Source organism: Anopheles gambiae, chromosome 2 (assembly GCF_943734735.2).
Source record: "Anopheles gambiae chromosome 2, idAnoGambNW_F1_1, whole genome shotgun sequence".
In the NCBI taxonomy this organism is placed as follows: Eukaryota; Metazoa; Arthropoda; class Insecta; order Diptera; family Culicidae; genus Anopheles; species Anopheles gambiae.
In genome coordinates, this window is record NC_064601.1 from 75,450,229 (window position 1) to 75,473,222 (window position 22,994).

General features: G+C 43.2%; 1 protein-coding gene across 39 annotated transcripts in view; it reads left to right on the top strand.

Annotated features, from left to right (window-relative positions):
- The window catches only part of LOC1275761 (CUGBP Elav-like family member 4), a 320,099-nt gene that overhangs the window by 241,276 nt on the left and 55,829 nt on the right, over positions 1 to 22,994 (top strand). For 23 of the 39 annotated variants that reach the window (XM_061648898.1, XM_061648900.1, XM_061648908.1 and 20 more), the window contains one exon: positions 3,158 to 3,283. The exons of the other annotated variants lie outside the window; for them this stretch is intronic. In XM_061648898.1, coding sequence (XP_061504882.1) covers positions 3,158 to 3,283 — 126 coding nt within the window. The remainder of the gene's footprint in view (positions 1 to 3,157; positions 3,284 to 22,994) is intronic. 39 annotated transcript variants of the gene reach the window in all.

Genomic DNA, 22,994 nt, shown 5'->3' on the forward strand with positions numbered 1-22,994 from the left:
ACGTGCCACGGCAATCTGTCTGCCCCAAAATGCTTGTACGCTTGTGCGGTGTAATTAACAAGATTAGAAATGCTGAAAAGGATACCCATCGAATCTCATAAATAACGTATAATGATCCGAATTATATCTAACGGTAATATAATCCCACGGTAGCAAGTGACCGTAAACCACAAGCCGAGAACGAAGCAAAGCGCCCTGGAAAAGTGAGTGGATAATTTTTCCCAAAACCCAATCTTTCACCATCCAGGGGATAAAGTTTTTTGTTCCGGGTGGCTTACGTGTTTCATTGGTATGCGAAACCTCTCATCGCAAAAGCGGAGAAGAGGCGATCAAAATAAGTACAGTGACGTATTGGTTGCGATGCTAATCGGTTTGTCTTGGCAAATTTTACTTCCTTCGATGATTCATTGTCCGTAAGACGAGAAGTTCGAAGTTATCCAATTGACGTACAGCTATAGACTTCCAATCCCGTTTCTTTTAAATAGCGTCTCGGCATCGTCCCTTGACAGAAGAAAAAGAAGGAGCCAAATTCCACAGACAAAGCTGTGCCTTTGTGGCATCTTCCGAAAAGCCAACGAAAAAAGACGTTTGCATGCAATGATGTACGTTCAATCTGTGTCGATATCTTCCATCAGAACCGGTAGACCAATTCAATACAGCAACAATGGATCATACAACTTGGGGCTGCTGTTTTCCACTTCTCGACTTCGTCCGTCGAGGCAGTGTGAATGGGATAGGAAGAGGAAGCCAGGGCATAATATTCAACCCTCGTCCATCGGAAGCGAACGGATGGATAGCATTTCCTCTTCCGCTCGGGTGCATCGTTTAATGCACTTTGAAGCCCAAACCCGAAAAGCGGATGGCGAAACAAATCTGTTCATCCTCCGTCTGTGCGGTGTGATCGGCAAATGCACGTCGGTAGCCCCAAAAACCTTCCTCTCACGATACAACGCCTTGCCGGCACTATAGCACCGTCTTTTGCCATGGTGAAGCTTCTCGAGAAGGAAGTGCACCATGATTCAACTAATAGTTTGCGAAAACATCGTTAGCAAAACTCATCACGTCCACTTCACCCTGCATGAAGAAACCACGGGCGGTTGTGCACCGTGCTCAATCGATCGGAGGTAGTTTTCTTTCGGTTAAGGAAAGATGTTTACTTCCGGTGCTCGGTGCTCGGCGTCCTGCTTGGCTAAGATGCTTCGTTTAAAATTCTGTCAGGGTTTGTTTTTTGCATTCCCGAGCTCGAGGACAAAGAAACCCGACGCCAGCGTTAAAGGGAAGCTGTTCATGGTCTGGCACGGAACAGAGCTTACCGGCACAGGAGACAAGGTACGACGGCTGTAATAAGCAGGAAGGGACGAAATATTTTTTCATTAGCATAGGAAAGTAGCGCTGGTGTAGCTGCCTCTAGCCAAATGTACAATAAACAATTGCACTTTCCCCCGGGTCACCTTCAGCATACCCTGTGCTTGGACCGTGAAGAAGAAAGAGACATTTGGACATTTTGGGCATACTTATCCCCAACCATCACTGGTGGTGTGAAAGCTTCTTTATGATCCTTTGTTTCGTATTGTGATCGACAGAGCTGTCTGCTGCCCTTATTCTCGAGGAGGCACTTCGTCATTGTTAGTGGAAATTGATTAATTCATTTCTTTCCTCCTTTTCAAAAGATTCCATCCGATCGGTGTGCGCAAATGTGCAAAAGGGCACAAACAAAGTAAAGCTGATCTTAGAGAGAAGAAAACTTTGAACAGTTTTTATTTGAAAAGCTCAGGGTTTTGTGCAATTACACTGAGTAACATTTCTAGAGTACTGCTTCATCCTATTGTAAGCTTTAAGAAAACGAGCAAGTTTAATATATTCTACTTTCGGGGAAACAACAGTTGAGTTTTATTACTTGAATGATACCTGTGATGAACATAAAACAAAATTTAATTACTTGAATTATTGACAATTGTCTATGACACGAAATAGAATCAGAAAATATACTACATTTTGTTACTGGAATCAAATGAGGGATATGTTAACGTTTAGTTTCATAATTTATACTGTTTTTTTATTTATTTTTTCTGTGAATGTTTGTGTTCATTTGCATTCACATGGTGTAGTTACATTCTTCTTGTGAATCGTTGTTCGTTTTACCAAAGCAATAAAATGGTGGTAGCACATTTAATTATTTATCAGGCAGTATTTTAGCTTTAAAATTATCTATTTAATCCGAAGCCTGATATTTAGCTTCACATATTTAACTGTTTAACATTTTAAAATCTTTTTCCTTGGTTTTGGTTACCCAAAGCCTAATTCAAAGAATATTATTTTGATAACACCATTTTGAGTCCATCATTTATAGATAAATGTATGCTGTTGTTAATTACATGTTACTCCAACGTTGTACTGCTGGCACTCTATTCAACTTACACGTTATATTATGTACCTTTACATCCTTACAATTCTCCCGTAACTAAATAATATAAAGCAGCTTTATCCCTTGAGCCTTTTTCATCCTACTTCTAAAAAGTTTTCTTTTTTTATTTTACTATCACTATTTTGCCAGCAACATTATTCGCAAACTATTGAGCCAAACTATTTACGTAATGTGTTTATTATTTTGTATCATTGAATTTAACCACCTTTCCAAATGTCCTAACAATAAAAAACACATGAGCACCCCAACACTTCAACACACAACTGTCAGCTAATTGTTCATGATGCAAAATTATTAATTTACTTTTTTCTTCTTTTTCTCTTTTCTTTTTTATGTCAAACCCATTGTTCGCTCTTCATGCAAAAACCAAAACAAACAAACCAATACAAAACAAAAATCGTACCATTCCCGTACCTGGCGTGTGTTGTGTGGTAAATGTGTGGTGGTATCAATCAACAAACTCGCCCATTTCGACTTCATCAATTGGAAATTGACGAATGAAAACACCAATTCAAAAATGATCAAAATAATTAACTCCATCAACAAATCAAACAAAACCAACATAACCAACCACCACCACCACCACAACCACCACTATCATAATCATCATGCTCATTCCTTGAAATGCACGCAAAAACAAACAACAACCATCAATTCGGTCTGCAAAACAACTACTTACAAACAATAACAAACATTTGTGTTACGGTGTTTTTGCATTGCATCACACTTTAGATCGAAAGCTTTTCGTTGGCATGCTTAGCAAGCAGCAAACTGAAGAGGATGTAAGACAGTTGTTTAACGCGTTCGGAACCATTGAAGAGTGCACGATCCTGAGAGGACCGGACGGTGCCAGCAAAGGTAAGTGCTAAATGTAATCGATTCTTCCCGTTTTCACAACTTGCTCCTGTTTTACGTTAGCGCTCGGTGTACGATTAGTTATGTGCTGCTATTCCACAATTTCCAATCGTATGATCGGTTTGATTTGTCCTTTTTTTTATTAAAAACCTTCGGTTATTAAACTCGTTCTCAAAACAAAGTTTTCTTTTTTATTATATTTTATGTTTTCTTTTACTGTAATAAGTGGTTTATGAATGCGTCCGAGTCCATTTCGAGCATTTAAACAATACAACTTTGCACGTATACACAACGGGCACTATTCTTCCTTTCACTTGTATGCGTGTTGTGCTGTTCCTGTGAATTAGATTGTGTGTTTTATGCCTATTATGTCATGCGTGTCCAACAATTCTCCGACGGCAGGTACGAAATATAAATGTTTAATTTGTGTCGTTTACGTGTGTGTTTTTGTTTATTGTTATTAGGGTTGCTGAAGCGTAGCATAAGATGAGCTTAAAAAAACTAAACCATTTGTGCTATATCCAAACTAGGTAAACACTTGTTCACATGACTCTTTCCTTTTGTACACAATATAATAGCAAATATTACTCGCTGAATCTTAACAAATCATTTCCGATTTTCAATTATCATTCATTCTACACCAACTACGCTCTTCAGCGTTGGGATAGGAAAACCTGCTAAAACTTGCAATAGATCTTGGGAACTAATTTAGTAACTCAGTACAAACACACCCGGCTGCAATCAATAGTCTTCCGAGCCGGGTAATTTGTAAGCGTTGCACAGTTTACTAAAATTTTCCTACTTCCATTCTCAGCCTTACACCATCTCGCTCTCTGAAAAGAAGAATGATTCGTATCATTTTAATTGCTCATTTAAGCTTTCGGGTTTCGTTTTCATTCGCGCTTTTCAATCTTCCTATATCATCGCAAGCTATCCTACGGATGCTCGTTTGCGAGGAAAAATTCTATACTGGGTTTTGAGAAAGTAGAAACAAAAAAAAAGGTAAAAGTCCAAGTGGAAAGATTAATTACAGCTGCTGCCGGGTGGTTGGCGGAGCAATCAGCGAAGCCGCTTTTTTTCGGGCACCTTTTTCTCCATCGTACACTCCTGACCCCTTTTTGGGCGATCTTTTCTACACTCCGGGCGTGCAATAATAATAACACAAGAATTCAAATCCTTCTTTAAGCTCTGGAAAAATGCCAGTCATTTCTCTCTAACTATATCCGGACACATAAACACTCCGGGTTTACCTTCCGGGACAGAGTTCGCACCAAGGGTAAGGTCCATTCATTTCGGACTCCACGGTCCCGATGGCGATGTTGTTTGCCGCTTTTGCGTCTTGCGTCCGTGATCCGCTTGCTAGTTGCTAGTTTTGCTCATTGTCCTTTGGATACAATTTTCCCTCCGTCAGGCATAGTCAAAGGGATAGTCACCGACGGTGTGTTACATTCAGCGCTGAGCAGCCATTTTTTCAATTACCTCATTTTGGAGAGTCCATCCGTCAACCAGATCCACCGAGAAGCTGGGATCGTGGGAGAGTTGTATCATTTATTTTACCACGTCGCCCATGGAAGGGACGCTTCCTGTCACCTTTCCCAGGCCAGAGCCAAGTGTGGTTGGCTCCTCGGGCAAGATACTATCTATATGCACCCGCAACAGACGAGCGCATTTTTCTCATCGCAAAATAACCCCAAATGCACACTCATCAGTCGACCACTCAGGCCTGGGCCAAGCGGTAAGAGGATTTACTAGTTTCTGTTCGATGGCTTTTTTGCTGTTGTATTCTTTCATTCAATTCTGATCTCGGATTTTCTCGTTACCCACCGAAACGTGTAGATTGCAACAGTACTTCGACAGAGCACTGCTGTTCGCTTCTGCCATATTCGTAATGGCGAGTTTGAAAAAGGGAAGCATTTTACGAGACCAACAGCTTTTGGCTGTATTTACACGTTCTTTGTGTGAGATTGTTTCAGCGACCTTTACATTCACTCTCTTCAAGCCTTGTCTTGTTTCTCGTTCCAAGAGTTTTGTGCTTTAACAAGTAGAGGTACTTTACTTCTTCGACAGTTTGGCTTATGATTGGCAGTTACCGTGGAACTGGTGACTACTTTAATCTCAAATGGTTCCATACACTTGGTGACCATTGCTACGCATTATGTTTATTTTTTCCTTTCACTCGTTATTCCTTTTACTTTCGTTCCCAAATGTCAATCTAATAGCTTTTTTTCATTCATCCCGCCTGTCGCCCGGCTCCCAGTTTCACTTCCAGACACCGTAACACACAACGAGTACTTTTTATTTAAAAAATGAAACTAATTAAAAATTCTTCTTCGGGCAGCTAGGGAGGCTGAATTCAAACGCACAAAAAACCACGTCCCATGGCTGGCAGTGACGAATGGTCTGAGATGATCCAATCCGCAGCAGAAGGGAGACGCACAACGTAGGAAACAAAATGCATCCGAAAAAAAGTTAATTTCACTTGCTCTGAGTTTGCTAGAAGTAAAATGATTTTTTTTTCTTCTTCTCGTTGGTGCAAAGAAGGAAGTCCTCTGTCAGGGTTTTATTAATTAAAACATAAATGGAAAACAAGTCTGGCGGTACGATTGCACGGAAAGGGTATTCCGCTAACGATGTTGGATCCATAAAGTGGAGTTCACTTTTTAAATTCCGTGGTACGAGTGAGTGTCCTTTATTCGGACACACTAAGATGAAAAGTTTAAGTGTTGTATTTAACACTATGCTTGACGTGTAAAATAATATCAAACCATTTCTTCTGCTACAGTTGATATTTTTAACGAAAAACGAGGGTGAGACGAAATTATTCGCGATGCTGATAAAAACGCAGAATTATTGGTTATCCCCCAACCGGAACGTGATTGGAACGAGCGTTTTCATCACACTGCTAATCGGAAGAAAATTACTCCAATCACGTTTTCTCACTCCAAGTTCAATCTCTCGCCAAACCCTCCATAGATACCCCGGAAAATCTACTTCCATTGATGCGTTGAGTTCTTTTCCACGCTCCCAACATAAGGACACGTTCGAAAACAACAAAAACAGTACCATTTTACGGAGAAAGTGTTGTTTTTTTTATTTGTGTGCGCTCGGTTAGTCGTTGATTGGAAAGGGTTCCCTCTGCAAAAGCCTCATCACGGTATCTTCGTGAGGAACGTAACAACTACGTAAAAGCGGACAACCGTTCGTTCGATCACGCAACAGTAACAGACCCTCAGGCAAACCCCTCTACCGAACCACATTGATGGCAGGAAAATGGGTCACCAGATAAGATCGGTCCGTACTAAAATATTCCACAAACATCTTGCCATTTCTTTCTCTCTGTCTCCAACTTTCACTCCCTCACAGTGCTGGATTTCGATGATTTCGGGGTTTGTGTTACTTTTATCGTCAAATTAAAACGCCAAAATGAATTGTTTTACTATCGCACGAACGTCTGTCGGAGTCCGTGTTACAGGACAATCTCTGGAACGAGGAGAAAAACATCCCTCGCTATCGATCTGTTTGACACGCACTCCCTTAAGCAGCACGTTTTGACAAAAGCAGGCTGTCGCTTACGATTTCACTGCCTCTTGGATTACTCTGCTGGCTGGCAACGGATGAATCAGAATTGAACGATGAATGAACGGATGATGAAGAAATAGAGAGTCAAGGAGATAAGATAGCACTGGGACATAAAATGAAAATCCTCCCGTTCCGGAAGGCTGTTGCTACATCGGAACAGTTAGCAAAGTTCTACCAACTTTCATTTCGCCCAACGACTGTAGTTTACTACACACCAACGGGTTGTATGTACTAGATTGTGTTTTTGTCTTTCTTCATTTCATAACATCTTTTGCTTGCTTTAACGCAGAGCGGCACTTCTTTGAACAAATTGCAACTGTTGCACTTAACATCGCCCAAGAATAATTCAAGTGCTTTATCCATCTTTTCGTCCATTACATTCCAACCGAAATGGCACACGAGGCACCCATAATGGTGACACTCCTACAACAAAAGCCCTTGGAAACATTATCTGGACTTCAATCTCGATAAAAAGTAAGCTTGCTGCCCATTTCTTCGCTGTCTCACTTTGACGTACCCCGATAAGGGCCCTTGGCCAGTCAAGAGCAAGCACACCAAAGCAGATAGAAACGGATAATGATGAAAAACGTAACAGCATTTGAACGCTGGAGGCACAAAAAATAGTCGCTGCTGTCTTGAGATAGAAGTCACACTCACTAAACCGTGATAAATTCAAACCCATCTGAACAGCTGCCCGAGCAGAACGGGCAGCGGAATTAAAAGCGCAAGCGGACGTCGAGCGAATCAAGCAGAAGACTTAATTCGTCGAGAGTGGCATTCTTTTTCAGGGTTTGTAAGGGTGGTGTTGGTCCACTCTTTGCTTCAGATTCGAGCTTAATGTATCTGTTTCGGAGTTAACAAAGAATACAGCATAAAAAAACTTCAATCCTAGCAAAAATCAATGAGTAAAAAGAAACTTTTTCACAATGAAACAAAGCACTCTTATCGGGGGGTTGTGCCATAATGAGTTCACAGCGTAGTAAAAAAAAGAACCTCTTGGTCGAATAAAGCACAAGAGTTCTTTCTTTTGTAACCATCGTACTGTACACCGGCGGTACATCTTGTCCCGTTTCGTTTGCTTTTCGTTTGCTGAAACTATTCCCAGCAGCGGTGTCAACTTGAACCGGGCCACAAAATGACAACGAGTGGGTGAAGCACCAGCTGCCCAGATGGCCCGGAGCCATGTTTTCTGTCAATTTCTTCGATTGCTTGCACGTCACTCTGTTAGATTGCCAAGACCAGCAGGAAAAGGGTCCGTCGCTCCACCTAGACGATGTCTTCAGCTTGTCAGCCAAACCGCTTGGAGACGTTCATTCGTTCAATCTCGATGGAGAGCATCTTGGAGCTCGCAAGAGCCAACCCACCTCACATTGGATATAGATTTGATTGAAGTCATTTAAATGGAGATTACTCTAGTAAATACATAATTTATACGATCATGTGTACCACGGAGCTGTCATGTCGGAGTGTGTGTGCTTGTCGAATGGGGCGGAGGAATTTTCACTTGCGTATGGTGCGAACAGGACATCGACGAAACAGTAGTAGAATTGAAAGATTACATGTATAATTCAGTGAGAAATTTATTTTGAGTTCAATTTGTTCGTCCTAGGTGCAGGGTTGTCGTGCTCACGTCGAGCGCCACTTCGTCCAACTGGTGGCAGTTTTGTGTTAGGATTATTGATGATCCGCACCGACACCACTGACTAGTGAAATATTGAATCTTGATTTATTTGACAGCACATCTTTGAAATGTTGCCACCGAGGGACAATCTTTTGCCGAGAGCGATCGAAGTGAGCGCAAGAAAAAGCTTTAGAAGAAGAATGACTGCTTGGCCCGTTGTTGCTATCGGTAAACGTGTACAGGCTAGTGTTATTACGACGCTATATTATTAACAGCCAATCGCACAGATTTCAATCAATTCCTCTGACCCAGTTCATCTATGGTGTAAAACTCAGCACCATCCGAGAAGGAGATGATTACACGTGGTGCTTTGGTACCGACAACGAAATTAAACTACACTCCTTTACAATAATCGAAGGAGTCCTCGGTTACAGTATGCTAGAAACGCTTCCGCACGATCCCTTCTTTACGTACGGATACATCCCCAACAACACAAAAAGTAATTAAATTTCTGTTACACCGCTTTGATGTAGACGTCAAGAGAAAGTTGATTGCTTTCTGGCTCTTCGTGTAATGGCAAATCAGAACCAGAGCTGCTCAACCGGTACCACTACGGTGGAGGTGTTGCTAGGAAAGTTGATCGTTTGAACTCGGCAACAATCGACAGCGGGTCGACGAAAAACAGTTGCAATCACGAGGACCATTTTTAGACATCCAACTGGCACAAAGGATTATGCTCGTTTGCTTCTACTCCAAAGCCTGTTCGGATGTTTGTACAAATTGTTCTTTGTAGAACTAGAAGAGGATAAATTGAAGCATGTATTATGCTTTCCAAGTGGTACAAGGTTAAGTTTACATCCTTAATCGCTATTAAATCCAAAGGTGCCTCAGTAACTAGCAGAAGGCTCATGTCTAAAAATATTTTTAAATTTCAACACATTTAATTTACAAATTTTTCAAGTTAAATGGCAAATTTTTCTCTTATATGAAGGTCACTTTATATGTTAGCTTTAAAATTTCCTCAAACAGTCTTGCAAACACAAAAGATAATCACAATACAGCTCAACTTGATTTTGACCTAAAAATGGTACCGATGTATCTCATTCGGCACAAAGTGCTTGTAATTCCTATCGCGCTGTTAGAAAACTTTTTCACCTACTTGGCAATAAAAAACTATTCCGTCGGATGACTTCATTCACCGTACCGAGCCCATGAAACCTTTCCTGCATCAACAGCAAGCAGGGCGAAGAAAAACGTGCCACCACCCTTCGAAAACGAAAGTGAAATGGGAAAAGTTTCCCACAAAACCTCCAAATAGTGCAATAAAAAGGACAGCGAAATCGCCACGAATTGGCTATCGAACGTTTGACGGGGTGAGAGATGTGTGTGGCACACCAAACCAAACAAAAACATACAACAACAAAAATCCCATAAACACATAGCCCCTTGTACCAAACCACGGGAACATCTTCAAACGAGCGAACCGTGCCTCTTTGGTCAAGACTTCGAAGCACACACACATACAAACACACACAAATACCGACAAATACAAGCGGAGAAAATAATAAATTACCTCCATTTGTTGTGAAAGTGGAATCGCGCCAATGCAGCCCCAAAAACGTACGAGAAATGAAATTGTTTCGTCGAGTTTTGTGCGCGTGTTCACGCCGCTGGAATGTCGATGGGAATTCGTGCTTCGCGCACCTCCAACCGGAACTCAGATATGATGGAGTTTTATTACATCCATTATTACTGGCCATCACGAGCGCGATGCGATCAAGACGGGACAGGGAAGAGGACATTTGGGTGGCAATTGAAGCGACGCTGTCTAGGCTAGGCAATCAGAAAGTATTACAATGTTACATCGATGCGAGCGAGTACTAGGTCGACGAATAACAACCCGTCGTCACTTTGAGCGTGCGTCCGAAATCGATCTTCGAAGGTCCTTAAAACTTTTTATCACTTCCGATGTTGCGGTCGTTTCGGTTCCACTCTCTAGCGTGCAACTTCATTTTGCCTTCGATCTGTAGGTGTCGGTGCTATTGTTTTGCTCAGCTTATCTGTTCGTTATTGAAGATGAAACTCACACACACACAAAAAAAAACATCCAGCAGGCCAGACCGGTTGTCACGGAAAACTCACTTCGTAGCGCTGATAGCAAGAACCAGCGGCGTGATGAAAACCGGTCGAAAGATGGACCAAAGTTTGCGAGCGACTAACCGCCGAAATTGTTTGTCCCGTGGGGTGTCTTGTTCGAAACCGCCGCCTCCGGAACCTGCTGAGTAAGGACAATCGAAGTGCCCTTCATCGAGTGCTCATGGTTTCGGTGGGTCGGTGGTTAAACTTGGGACCATTTCGCAATACTGTACAGAATAAGCACCCACACATACATACACATACACACACACATAACCCCTAGATCGTTAAGCAAAAGTTTACCAGTTGGGGACGCTTGCTTCGGGGACGTGTGTATGTTTTAGGACCGAAGAGAGCATCTCAAGGAAAAGCAAACCCCCACAGGGATATCATCAATACGTCGAGCGACGGGCACATACTTTCCAATCAATTTTTTTTTTGTGCCGTGTTATCGTGTCCATACCGTCTCTTCTTTTCCTGTAGCGGAGGACGCTTTGCACGGCCAAAGACGACGACGTCTCACGAGGATCGTCACGAGCCGAACATTATGTCACATCGAGCCACCATGTGCCCTGTGCTGGGTGAAACGTACCATATAACAGCTCGGTACGGAAAACTTTCCCTCTATCCTTTCCCGACTTTTAGCGAGCGACGTCTCCTTGCCTTCTCCTTCTTCTCTTTGCGGGTGATTGACCCGCCACGACCGCAACCGAGTATGGCCGCGGGTAAGGGGAGGGGGTGAGAGTTACACAACAAAAGTTTTTTGCTCTCCCAAGTGCTTCTGGTAAATGTTGAAGATGTATGTTGCTTTTTTTGCAACCCTAAACCGTTGCTTCTGCCAGCCAGCATGGTTCGGGTGTTGTTTGTCCGCATACGAATATTGAACACCGAGACGGTTCCGGATGATCGGAAGGAATCAAGCAAGATCTGGTAAATAACAACAGCATCCATTGCTTCCCCACCGGCCACCGCTGTCAATGAGATGTAATAAAATATATTTACTGACATATTCGCATAAATATAGTACACTCCGACGCGATATTCGTTCGGTTGGCTTCTGGGTTGGCCATCGAGGAAAGCAAAACTGACGACAACCAAAAAAAACAACAAGAAAGGAAACGAACTTTTCTCAACAGGAGCATAGAACAAGCGAAATATATTCACCAGCAGTTGTCAAAGTTTTCGCCAAGGGAAGCGTCCAGTACACTAAACAACGCTACTCCGCACCTAAACCAAGGCCCATCATCTTGTTTTTACACACTCACACACTTTTACTTCTATCCCTCACACTCTCTCAACCCTGCGCCGCGATATCCTTTAGGGAAAACGAGTGGCAAAGTTTTTCATTCATCGTTCGTATCGAAAAGTACGTTTCGTTTAGTACCTCCCGGTAGATTTCGCTCGCCCAATTCATCGCACCAAATGGCGCAGGAAGATTAAAGACCTTGCGTTCGTTGGGTGTCCTTGGCTGATGAGAATCCTTTCCTCGTTTGTTATCCTTACGCGTACAAAACACTTTTTAATGACGTTTTCCTCCTCCATAATCTCCCATTCCACGAACTGGCACGGCACGGGCATGGGGTGCGATGCGTATTTAGAAAGTTTTCAGTTTCAACACTTCCGCACTTTTCCGTAATCACCCCTTTTTTTGGTGCGGTACGGATTGAAGAATTGAAATCCGAACTCGGTGGAAGTTTTTTTCTTTGCTGGAATAAAAAGCAATCCGCAGCAAGAAAGCCCCACCCTCACTCCCGTTCCTGGTACTTGTGTAATTCTAATTTAATTTAAACCCTCGTTGAGAGGCTCTTTACATCGAATGTAATATGGATGGGCGAGGGGGGGTGGGAGTATTTAGCGCCATTCGGGAACCCTTCTCGAAACGTATAGGCATTTCCCTGTGCCGTGCTCGATGAGTTTCGACCAAGAGGGACTCTGACACAAGAGACTGATGGAAGATAAAAATGATGATTTCTCTCACTCACACTTTCGATCTCCTTCGTAGGTATGCCTTTGTCGAAATAATGCGATTTTGCTCTACACATCGCTGTACTTCGGGAGGGTTTTCCTTCCTTTGGTGTCTTGAGACAGGTCCGTCGCTCCCTGAGACGGTAATGCGTTTTTAATGTTTCGGGAGCACAATATGTAACAGGCACACTGCACACTTGTTTAAAATGAATATAATTCGTTCGGTTTGGTCCCGTCGGGCCACTGCTTGCTCGCGTGGCTCGAGACGTCTACCGAATTGTTATTGTTGTGATATGTGTCTATTTCTGTGTGTGTGGGCAGAAGTTTCACCAACATTTTCTTTTTCACCGCCGATGAGCCTATAGCCCTCTCGGTAGACATGGCGGAGTTGAACCGCCAGGGGATTCATCCATAAACATTTTCAATGAAAGCTTTTGACGAACGTTATCATCCATTTTCTTGTTCTCCCATGAGCCGGTTCGCTTGAAAGGCTCACCCCGCCCGGGAGGCTCATAAAAAAATAATTCCAAACAGCGATGACTGCTTTGGACGGCGGCAGACGAAAGAAAAGCAAATGCTGATCTTTTTTTTTGTTTCCACAGCCACCGCAAGCCACCACAGGTTGAACAGGCAGAAGAGAAAAAAAATGATTCGCTTTTTTATGCAAATGTCGTTACAAACAGCATACACGCTCAAATGAAAATGGCACATTCAACAAGAGAACGGTCGCACGGGCATTACGCCAGAAGGATACAAAACAGGCACGGCATGAAACACAGACTTCTTCTCGTCTGCACCAGCATGCCTGCCGCGAGGACATGGCTGTGCAGGTTCCTCAGGGTTTTCTCGGTGACAGAAATTACTTGTTCAATGGGTACAGGGGTACACAGCTTCTAAAAAAGACCTCAGGCAAACGACGATGGAAGGAAAATTTCATTTTACGATCGTGCTCGCGATACTTCCCCTGCCCTCTCCTCCCTTTCTCCACCCCATTCCATCCAACCCTCGCGGTAGTGAGTTTGATGCAATACCTTTTTTATTTCATCACGGTGTGGAAGATTTACAATACATTGTCTCATGGCTCGTAAAAAAACAACCAGCGGAAAAGCAGTTAAAGGCAACCAAATTCCGATCCTTACTTTTATTCCTTTGTAATGATTTCGCTGTTTTTTTTCTTTTTAATCTCGACTACAACTGTCACAACTTGTAGCTGTGGCTTGTTCTATTTCCATTAAAATGATGTTTTATTTTCTTCTCTATCTTTGCAGGTAAGCTTCAGCATGGATTTTAAACATTGAGAGCAAACACTGACTGGTGAGCTGTCATTTAATAGTATGTAAGCAACTGTATGTGTTATTGAGGAATCTGTAACGATCTTTCGGTTTTCTTGTCTACTTCGTCTTTTTATTTCATGTAACATGGTAATTTGATTCAATGAATTATATAACATCTGTACAACATTTTGACCGAATTACGCTCATTGCTCTTGAACATGACCTCTTAGATGTTCCTTGCATTTAAACAAAATAGGGTCCTTATACACAGTAAAAAGAGTTATGTTTCAAATGAGTACAAAAACTTACACTATTTCAGCAAAAAAACTTTCCTAAATTTTTAAGCATATATTTGATCTATGTAATATTCTTCACAATCAAAACTTTCCCAGTCAAATTACTTTTGAATTTGATTAAAAAACGTGTTTGTTTACAATACATGAAAGCCCGCTATTATACATTTGTTTGATTATGTTTCGAGGATATTTTGTAGCTCATCACAGCTCAAATATTCAGGGAATTTATACGTATAATCGTATTTTGACCCAAAGTAAGTTCCTGCTTCAACTCAAATTGGTTGGAATTTAAAGCATGAGTACAACATTCCATGGTATAGTCATAGTTTGCATCTCAGTCTCTGCATGCTATAGAAGAGGATGTTAGCATATGATTCGAAATGAGTATCATTTGTTATCTGTAAAGCGATTTGATAATAAATGTCAATATTTTAGTTTTATTTAAAAGTTTGTAATCCATCCAATAAAAAAAGGTATACTGTTTCATTTAGTGGCATTTTGCAGTCTCTTTTCATGTGAATGCTTACAAACAATAAACTTTGCCACAATTCCAATCAACCAGTTAGCCTTTTCGGTAAATGTTTGTTGAGCGGTGGATTATTATTGCAAATTGGTTTCAATTGGCGACAAATGATTGGGTCGAATGTTGGAAAATGTGGCCGATCCCCCCATCAGAAATCAAAGGCTAAATGGTGAAATGGGCTTTGAACCGTTTTATTTCACATGGGTTTCGGAACATTGTTTAAAACATCATCAGTAGTTATGCTACTATGTGTTACTTATCTGGTCGCTGAGTATTTTTCGTTTCGGATGAAACATTTTTCGTTCTTAAAGTGTGCCATCAAACCTATTGCAATATTTCCCTCTTTCTCTACTACTTCCTTCAATTACGAAAAGACATACTTTTTACACCCTTGCGGCCATTCGTTTTCTCGAGAGCAATGCATTCTGTCAGCATCTCAGTTAACTTCTCCTTTGAAAGCTGTCCAACTAGTGGCCCAGTGAACAAATAAAAAGGCTCAAACTCGATGGCACCAAGCATTCGTTCCACCACTTGTCGTCCGAATGGTGTGCACTTTATGGCAGCAGCGAGAACAATTTATACACTGATTGTCCCGAAAGGCAATCCGCTTCTCTCGGTCCAGTTGAGGTCACCTTTCTGGTTGCCTCGTTTTTTGCCCTTCTTACGACTGTGTACGACTAACAAAATGACTGTCTTATCCTTTCGGGGAAGTAGTGCTTGAAAATGAACTTACAAAGTATTGTCGGGCGATGCAAGGCAAGCGAAAGTATGAGCTAACCCTCGATTTTTTCCCGTTTTTTTGGTGAGCAAAATTTCCATATTTTTCTCCCACCAAAAACCCACCACCCGCTGCGAACTGAAATCATTTTCATCTTTTGCTGTATGACGTTTCGGGATGCTTTCTTTTGGTCCTTTGTCCTTTTTTGATGCAAAAAACCGAAACGGTAGGAGAAGGCAAACGATCCGCAACGGTACAAAGTACGCCTGTGAGTGCGTTGAATGAATGCCTTAAGGACTTTATGTCTAACTTCCTGCCAGGAGGAATTCCTCCCAAGTGTACCACCATCTTCAGCAAGGATGCTGAATTTTCATGCGTTTTGGGGTGTCATTTTACTTCTTGAACTTTTGTATGTGTATGTGTGTGTGTTCATTTTCGATCCCATGCCACCTCTGTCACACTAGGCGTTCGCACATTTATCTGACATTTGAACGACATCTGAAAGTGGGAGGTTTTTTTTTTACTTCCTTGAATGTTTTTGTGTTTCCTTGGGTGGTGTATGTGTTTGGATGTAGGTGGCACGCCGAACAAAACCGTCCCGCCATCAACTTCAAACCTAAAACGCCAAACACACAACGTTATCATCGCGGTAGGTTACGTTGGCTGGGATGTAGATGTTTTGGTGCCGGATGTGTGAGAAAGACGGCACAATGTACATCATACTAAGTACAAAAGTGCTTCCTCTTTTTTGCCTTTTCTTTTCGTACCTTTTTCCAAGAGTAAGAAGTTAGCTCGATTTTAAGATGTTTTACCTGCCCGTGGAAAACACACACGCAATTATTGGGCACTTTGTACCGAAAAATTTCATTTTTTTTAAAATAATTGTGTCCTCGATTGGTGTTGGAATCTCCTACAAAATCACTTTCACACCACATTTATAAAATTCCCCACTATAGACGATGAAATCTATGCTAACGCCCCTAACACTACCCAAGCGTCCGTTATCATGACCTATCTTATGCAAATTACCCTTAAATGAAATACCACCCAAAAACGGCGACAGGGGAATCATTTTTCTCAAAATAACAATCATCTCCTCGGCCGTGTACCGTTCGTTTGCGGGTTTGCAAGATTGCCATCTCACTTCTTGAAAGAAACTTTAAATAGTCTGCTCTGTTTGTTTCACAAGCAGACAACGTGTGCTGTGCCGCAAAAGGACATAGCAGCGATAAACAAACGACCAAACACACCGCGCCCACATCCTGGCAATATGACAATACTGTCTAGAGCGTGCTGGAACGTAGGGAACCCCGGTACATGGCGCCACTCCAGACGTGGGCAACACATAAATGAAGAAATATTAACGCACCGCACCCTAATACAATATTAACGCGATATCTCGATGGGCATATTAGGTAATGGAGTAGAACGTAAAAGTTTACCCTGCTGTTGGACTGGTTTCCGGCGACCAGCACCAGGAAGAACGCTTCTTCGATGGTAGGTGTATGTTGTTGCATGTTGCCAGCCTGTTGGTGGCTCGATTGGACTATTGTAGTGGAAAAGAGAAGATTTTCTGTTTTCTTTCCCTTCTCTCTTGCTTTATTCCATAAAAGGGATTTTTTAAATAAAAACGCTAAGGTGAAGCCTATCGCACCTTTACACACAACTCGTGGAGCTGTTCGCACTTGCAGAGTTGTTTTTCTTGCGTTAAGTATCAGTTTGCGACTCGCTGGGAATACTTTTCTGCACCTCAAGGAATGGTACCCCAAATAAGCATAAATATGAAATAAACCTGAGCGGCTGTGCTGGCATTTGCTGTGTGATTAGTGTCATGATTGATTGAATATTTTTGGAATACTCCTTTTTCACATTTTGTACACATTCTTTTCACATTAAAGATAACCTAACTAATCTTTTACCTACAAAAAGCTTAAAAAAAAACAGCAATAACTTGTTATTCCTAGAAAACGCTCAAATTGTAATGCAGCCTGAACAATGCAACCATCCATTTAAAAATGTATGCATCACTTAACATTCTGAACGTACTTCGCGCACAAAAGAGCGACCCATCATTTATCGGCTTATTTTCCTATTTTGCGCTCACTATCATCCATTAAATCGTCTCACTCGAATTGTCAACTTGTCACCGGGAGCATAACAAAGCCGTTCAAACGAGCTGTGCAAGTACTATCACCTCATTCCTGTACTTCCTGCACTTCAAACAAGCGTCTTAAGCTCCGAAACGAAGGATACTTTCTTTGGACTAGGGAAAAGAATGAACGACCCAGCCAGCAGCACATTCACGCAGTGCAGACACACACAAAACCTCCGACAGATCGCTCGCTCTTAGCCGCATACAATAAGGGGGTATGCTTATGAAGTGACACTTGCAGCCGGGCTGCCCGTTTCCACGTGCCTTCCCCTGGCGCCGGAAAATAAATTTGTTCCGACTGTGGGAGCAATTATTTCCCAGCTTCCTGCCCACTAGCGCAGCGCCGGGGAGGGGAGCGAAAAGCGCAACTAGTCGCCACATTTGCCAACCGAATGACAAACGACAGCGAACGCTCACTCGTCAGTACTCGGGGCACTGGCTGAATGAATGCACAGGGTTTCAGTGAGCTGCGTGCCTTCCGGGGGGACCTAGCAGCAGCAGCAGAACATGAATCATATTGTCAGCCTCCTTTTCAAGTTGGCAACTTTCCTTTGCCGCTCGCTTTTGTCATGTGCCATTTATTTCATGCCGTAAGTGGTGCTCTATCTTCACACACCGCCTCCGTTTCCCTGGACATACGAAACATAATGCATACGAGGTGTGTGTGTGTGTGTGTGTAAGGCCGGATATGGGCTTCGTTATTGGCAGCACTAGTTTTGGTGGTTAGGGATTTTCACCAGGGCTATCGTTGACAGTGTCGCTCGACTTCTCTTGTATTCCGGGTTTTTTTTCTCTCCTCTCTCTCTCCACCCATCAACTTCTCACAACACATTTCTTTATGCCTGATGGAAGCAAATATCTACATCGTCTGGTGGCATCACCATGCACCACTGTGTACACGGTTGGAAATACACCAGAGAAACAACTCAGGGCAGCACTATGTCACTTCCATCAAAACCCCACAAACCGCACATTGTTCGGTCTTGGAGCAGTGTCAGTGATAAGGGCCCACCTCTCCACAGAAGAAAAAAACCCTCTGATACAGTGTTTCAGGAAATGGAGCAATGCAAAATGGAATTGCTCTACGAGAAAAGTGCTCTCAGGGAGGGCGTATCGATGTCAGCTTAGTGCCGGTGATTTCACCAGTGATTCTGATTGCAAAATAATACATTGGTCCATCTTAAGATGACACGATATTGATCGTGATTGTGTGCTGCACTGCGATATTTATATATTTCAGCGACATGGGTTTTTACTTTCAAATGCTTGGATTGAAATGTTTCTAAACACCAAAAGCTATTAAGATATGAAAAAAGACAATTCTTTGCGAAGGGCAAATGGTACATTTCCGTTTTAGGCGAGCATAATTTGATAAAAAAAACAATCTTCCAACTGTCATAAATCATAAGCCGACTGGCTTGACTACATCACCAAAGAGAATCCACTCGCGTACCAAACGTACGGCTTACCACTGGTCGCATACTGAGCAGAGGGCACTCCAATGCACTGAACATAATTTCACACGTGCCGGCTGCTGTTGCTGGCTGAATGTGTTGTTCAGCCGTATCATGTTGGCCAGCAGTAGATCATTCCAAGAAGCGGTGGTTTACTGTGACCAGCCGAGGTTAGCGCAACACACGGCGCATAGCGAAAAGATCAACCAGAAACTCTTCCCCTGGCGCTTCGGTACAACCGCCAAGCACACGGCTTGGTGCTTTACAGCGCATACCACACCAACCGACTGTGAATGGACGGCGCTGCGTAGAGACGTTGCGGTACCATGTTTCGGTGGTTGTCGAGGAATGCATGCACGTACCCTTATTCGTTATTCGCATGTCTGATCCTGAATAGCACTGCCCCTGCTCTCCATATTCGCCAGATGCCCTCGCACTATGTCTCCGTTTCTGCTTCCCTTCCCCATTGCCGATGGTTGTCACGACACAATCTTTCTCCATTTCCCTTCAAAAACGTCCTGGCAAACGTCCCTATCGCATCGTTTCAGGTATTTTTTTGTTTTGTTTGGTCTGTAGCCCCAGTTTATCCTACACTCGGTTCCTTGCTGCACAGTTGTTCCAAAAGGATGCCACCACACAAAGGGGTGCTACAAATACTCTCCTTTCTCCGGGTGTTTTATCCGCGTGAAACATTTGTCAAGCTCACATTCCTGCACTCTCTCCCCCATTGGCTCGACGGGAATAATGAAACAAAAAAAAGAAAATCCCAAACATTTGCCCCTTGGACACACCAGCACAAAACAAATCAACAGTGAATAAACCAACTACAACAGAAACAGACAAAAAACTCCCGTCCATTCTTCAGCCTACCTTCAGCGCTTCCTCAGGCGGGCAAAATAGCCCACAAGTTAAGTCACAACTGCTGGACGGGAAATAAATTGGATATGACATAAAAATTATTCTTTTATGTTCTATGTTTAAGGGCAACCCTGGGAGGTAAGTGTCCAAGGGAGAAATTGAAGCGAAAGTTGGCGCTGCAAAAAGAACATTCAACTGTATCGGTGACGACCTGGAAAGGCTCCCGCCTGGGTCGTGGGACATAGCGCCGTGGGATTGGTTGCTTATCACGGGCAGAGAAAAATTGACTTTGAAAGTAAACCCTCCGTGCGTTGGCGTGGTGACATGGCCGAAAGAAAAATCATATTCACCACAGTTGGTGTCACAACAACGTGAAAAAATAGCGGGAAAATGTTGATTAATTTGTATTGTTGCATTTCTTTCTACTCAGCCATTTTCTTTATTTCTGTGAGGTACAAATTTTGATTCAATTCGTTTAATTAATTTGATCAATTAAAAGGCAATAAATTTCATTCCGTTTCCTTATTTTAACGAGTGCTGAGCATACTCTTAAGCATTTTTATGTTATTATAAAACTTATTACATCATTATGTCTTGCTTTTGTATATCCCATTATTATTTGTGCGGTAAGTTAAGTCAAACTTTGCTACACTCCAACACGTAGCAAGAAGGATTTCCACGTTCTTTCCATCAATCACTGCTATCACAGGGTTTCACGAGCCCAGAGATGAAATCACTTTTCCCACCCCTGAGCCATCAACACACACTCACACACACAGTTTCACAAACATATACGCAGGCAGCCAACAGAAACAACGTGCGGCTTGGTGCGAAAAGCAGCGTCCTCCTGTTTGGAAAAGCCAGAAAGAAAATGAACCAAATGGTGGCTTTAATTTTACCTCGTTTGTCTTTGGGCAAAAATGGGGGAAGGGTTTTCCTTCGCAACCGACAAAATCGCCCCCGGGGCACACGCAACGGTACAAATGTGACTCTACCTTTGACACGTGCCGTTTCGGAGAACCTTGCACCTCGCATATACCCGCACACTAAGCCAGTGACGATGTGTACACGCGTTTCTCAGTGTGCTTGTGCGTTGATTGTGTTGTGTGTTCCGGGAAAAAGGTTAAAGGTTTCCGGCTTTTATCTTAAAACGGGTTTATGACTTTCAGTTTATAGTGAATGGCTGTCATTTGTCGTGTCCGTAGTGTCTCGGGCGAGTTTTGACAGAACTTTTCTCGCTCGTGGCCTTGCCCTCTTATCCGTGCCACATCATTGGAAGTTGATGAGAAGGTGTAGCCAGGGGTTGTTATCCAAGAAGCGACCAACGCGTGCGAGATGAATAGGATGCGTGTTTTACTCACGCAACAAATAAGGTTGAGGCACACTCAGTGCTAAAACGGTCCCTGTGTGCCGGAGGGAAGGGAAATTTGTTCGGGGAATTTATTTCGATTCCAGCTGAAGTGGCCCACAGGCTCTTGAGTGGCGAAACTGAACCCGACCCCGGTGTGTCCGTATGTTTGTGACAATTTCAAGTGACATCACCTCGTATCGTTAAACATGGGGAACAAAGTCAGCACAGGACGCAGCGCAGGTACGGACAGCAACCGACCACACTGGCTGCCCGAGTTGGATTCGCATGGATTCGAGGCAATTTTCAACGCCTGCCGGCAGGGATGATTGCCTTCCGTGGTCGGGGCCGTCGTCCTTGTGGAGCCCACAGGACCCGCTGCGTTCCCGTTGTTTGTCTGGCAGGGAAGGTGGACAGGTTAGGTTAGGTGTGGGGGGAAAATGATGGCCGAAAAAAGGGTGAACCCTCGATTTAGGTAATCGAGTTATAGCGCTATAAACCATTCACCGTGGCTACGTGCCGCATTTAGAATCTCGACATTTTGATGAGCTGAGGGAAATCTGGTTTTCTCTTGTCTTCTCTCTTTTTTTATATTTTCTACACCCCTCCAACTTAGTCGTCCGTGCCGGCCGGAAATCCTTCCAATTGCATTGCAGGCCGTACCGTGATTACCATACACGAGACCACTGGGAACCTGCTCGTTTCGCTGTCCTAATGGTAAACGAAAAAAAGGGGTTGCCAGGAGGATTTTTCTCGTTGCTCTGTGTCTCTTTCACCGGATTCCGGCCGTTCCGCTAACGAACCCATGACACTAAGCGTTTTGATGTGTGACGGAAATTTATCATGCTCAGGTATACATGTCCATAATGCGTAGCTGTCACATCTATCAGCACGGATTGAGATCCACGTCAACCGTGGCTTTGTGCCGATGGGGTGAGTGGGAAAATTGTCTTGGGCCGAGCTGCTCCCATTGGCTATTACTGGCGTGTGCAAGCCGCTCGACATTTTGCTGTTGATACATTTGAAGAGGGCCAAACAAGCGCACGAAAACGGTATTTCTGTAACGAGTCGAGCAGAAATAATAATTTAAATTATCTAAAGGCGAAATGTATGTAATGGGATCAAAACCAAAACACTTTGACGATTCGGCTCCAGCAGAACTCATTTATAATTCTCCGCACGGACGGGCAAGGCTTAAGGGATCTTTCACATTTCCAACTCTCTCATTGCACACACACACACAGAGACATAGGCGAATCTGGAGGCAGTCCCTGTTTTAATTCCAGCCGCATTATTCCAAACAGCTTTTCAACCCTCAATTCCCACCGGAAGCATTCATTGATGAATTGATCATGTTATTTTCCTTTCTTTACGTTGAGATGCGGTCGCTACAAAGGCGAAAACAGTAACAGTGAAGAAATACGAAAACGAAAACAAAAAAAACCTTACAGCGAGCGATTGGACCCGCCGACACCGACAATCCTTATCAGTGTCTGCTTACAGCCAGAAACCATCGAATTCCCTTGAGTGTTTGGCGGGCGCATCTGCTGGATGTTGCCTGCCTGCTGCTAAAAAGAGATTTTATTTGCACCGAAATGAAAGGAATGACAGCCGGGTGGATGCTCACGAATCAAACGCGTGCTCTACCACGCCCGAAGCCCTTTTTTTAGATGGTGGTCCCTTTTGTGAGTGGAACGCTTTCATATCGCTCTTCGGCTGCGCGGCCGAATCGTCCGCCCATCGAGGATCCCGGCCTTCCGCGTTCGTTTGTTTCTGGGCGCCTCCTTATC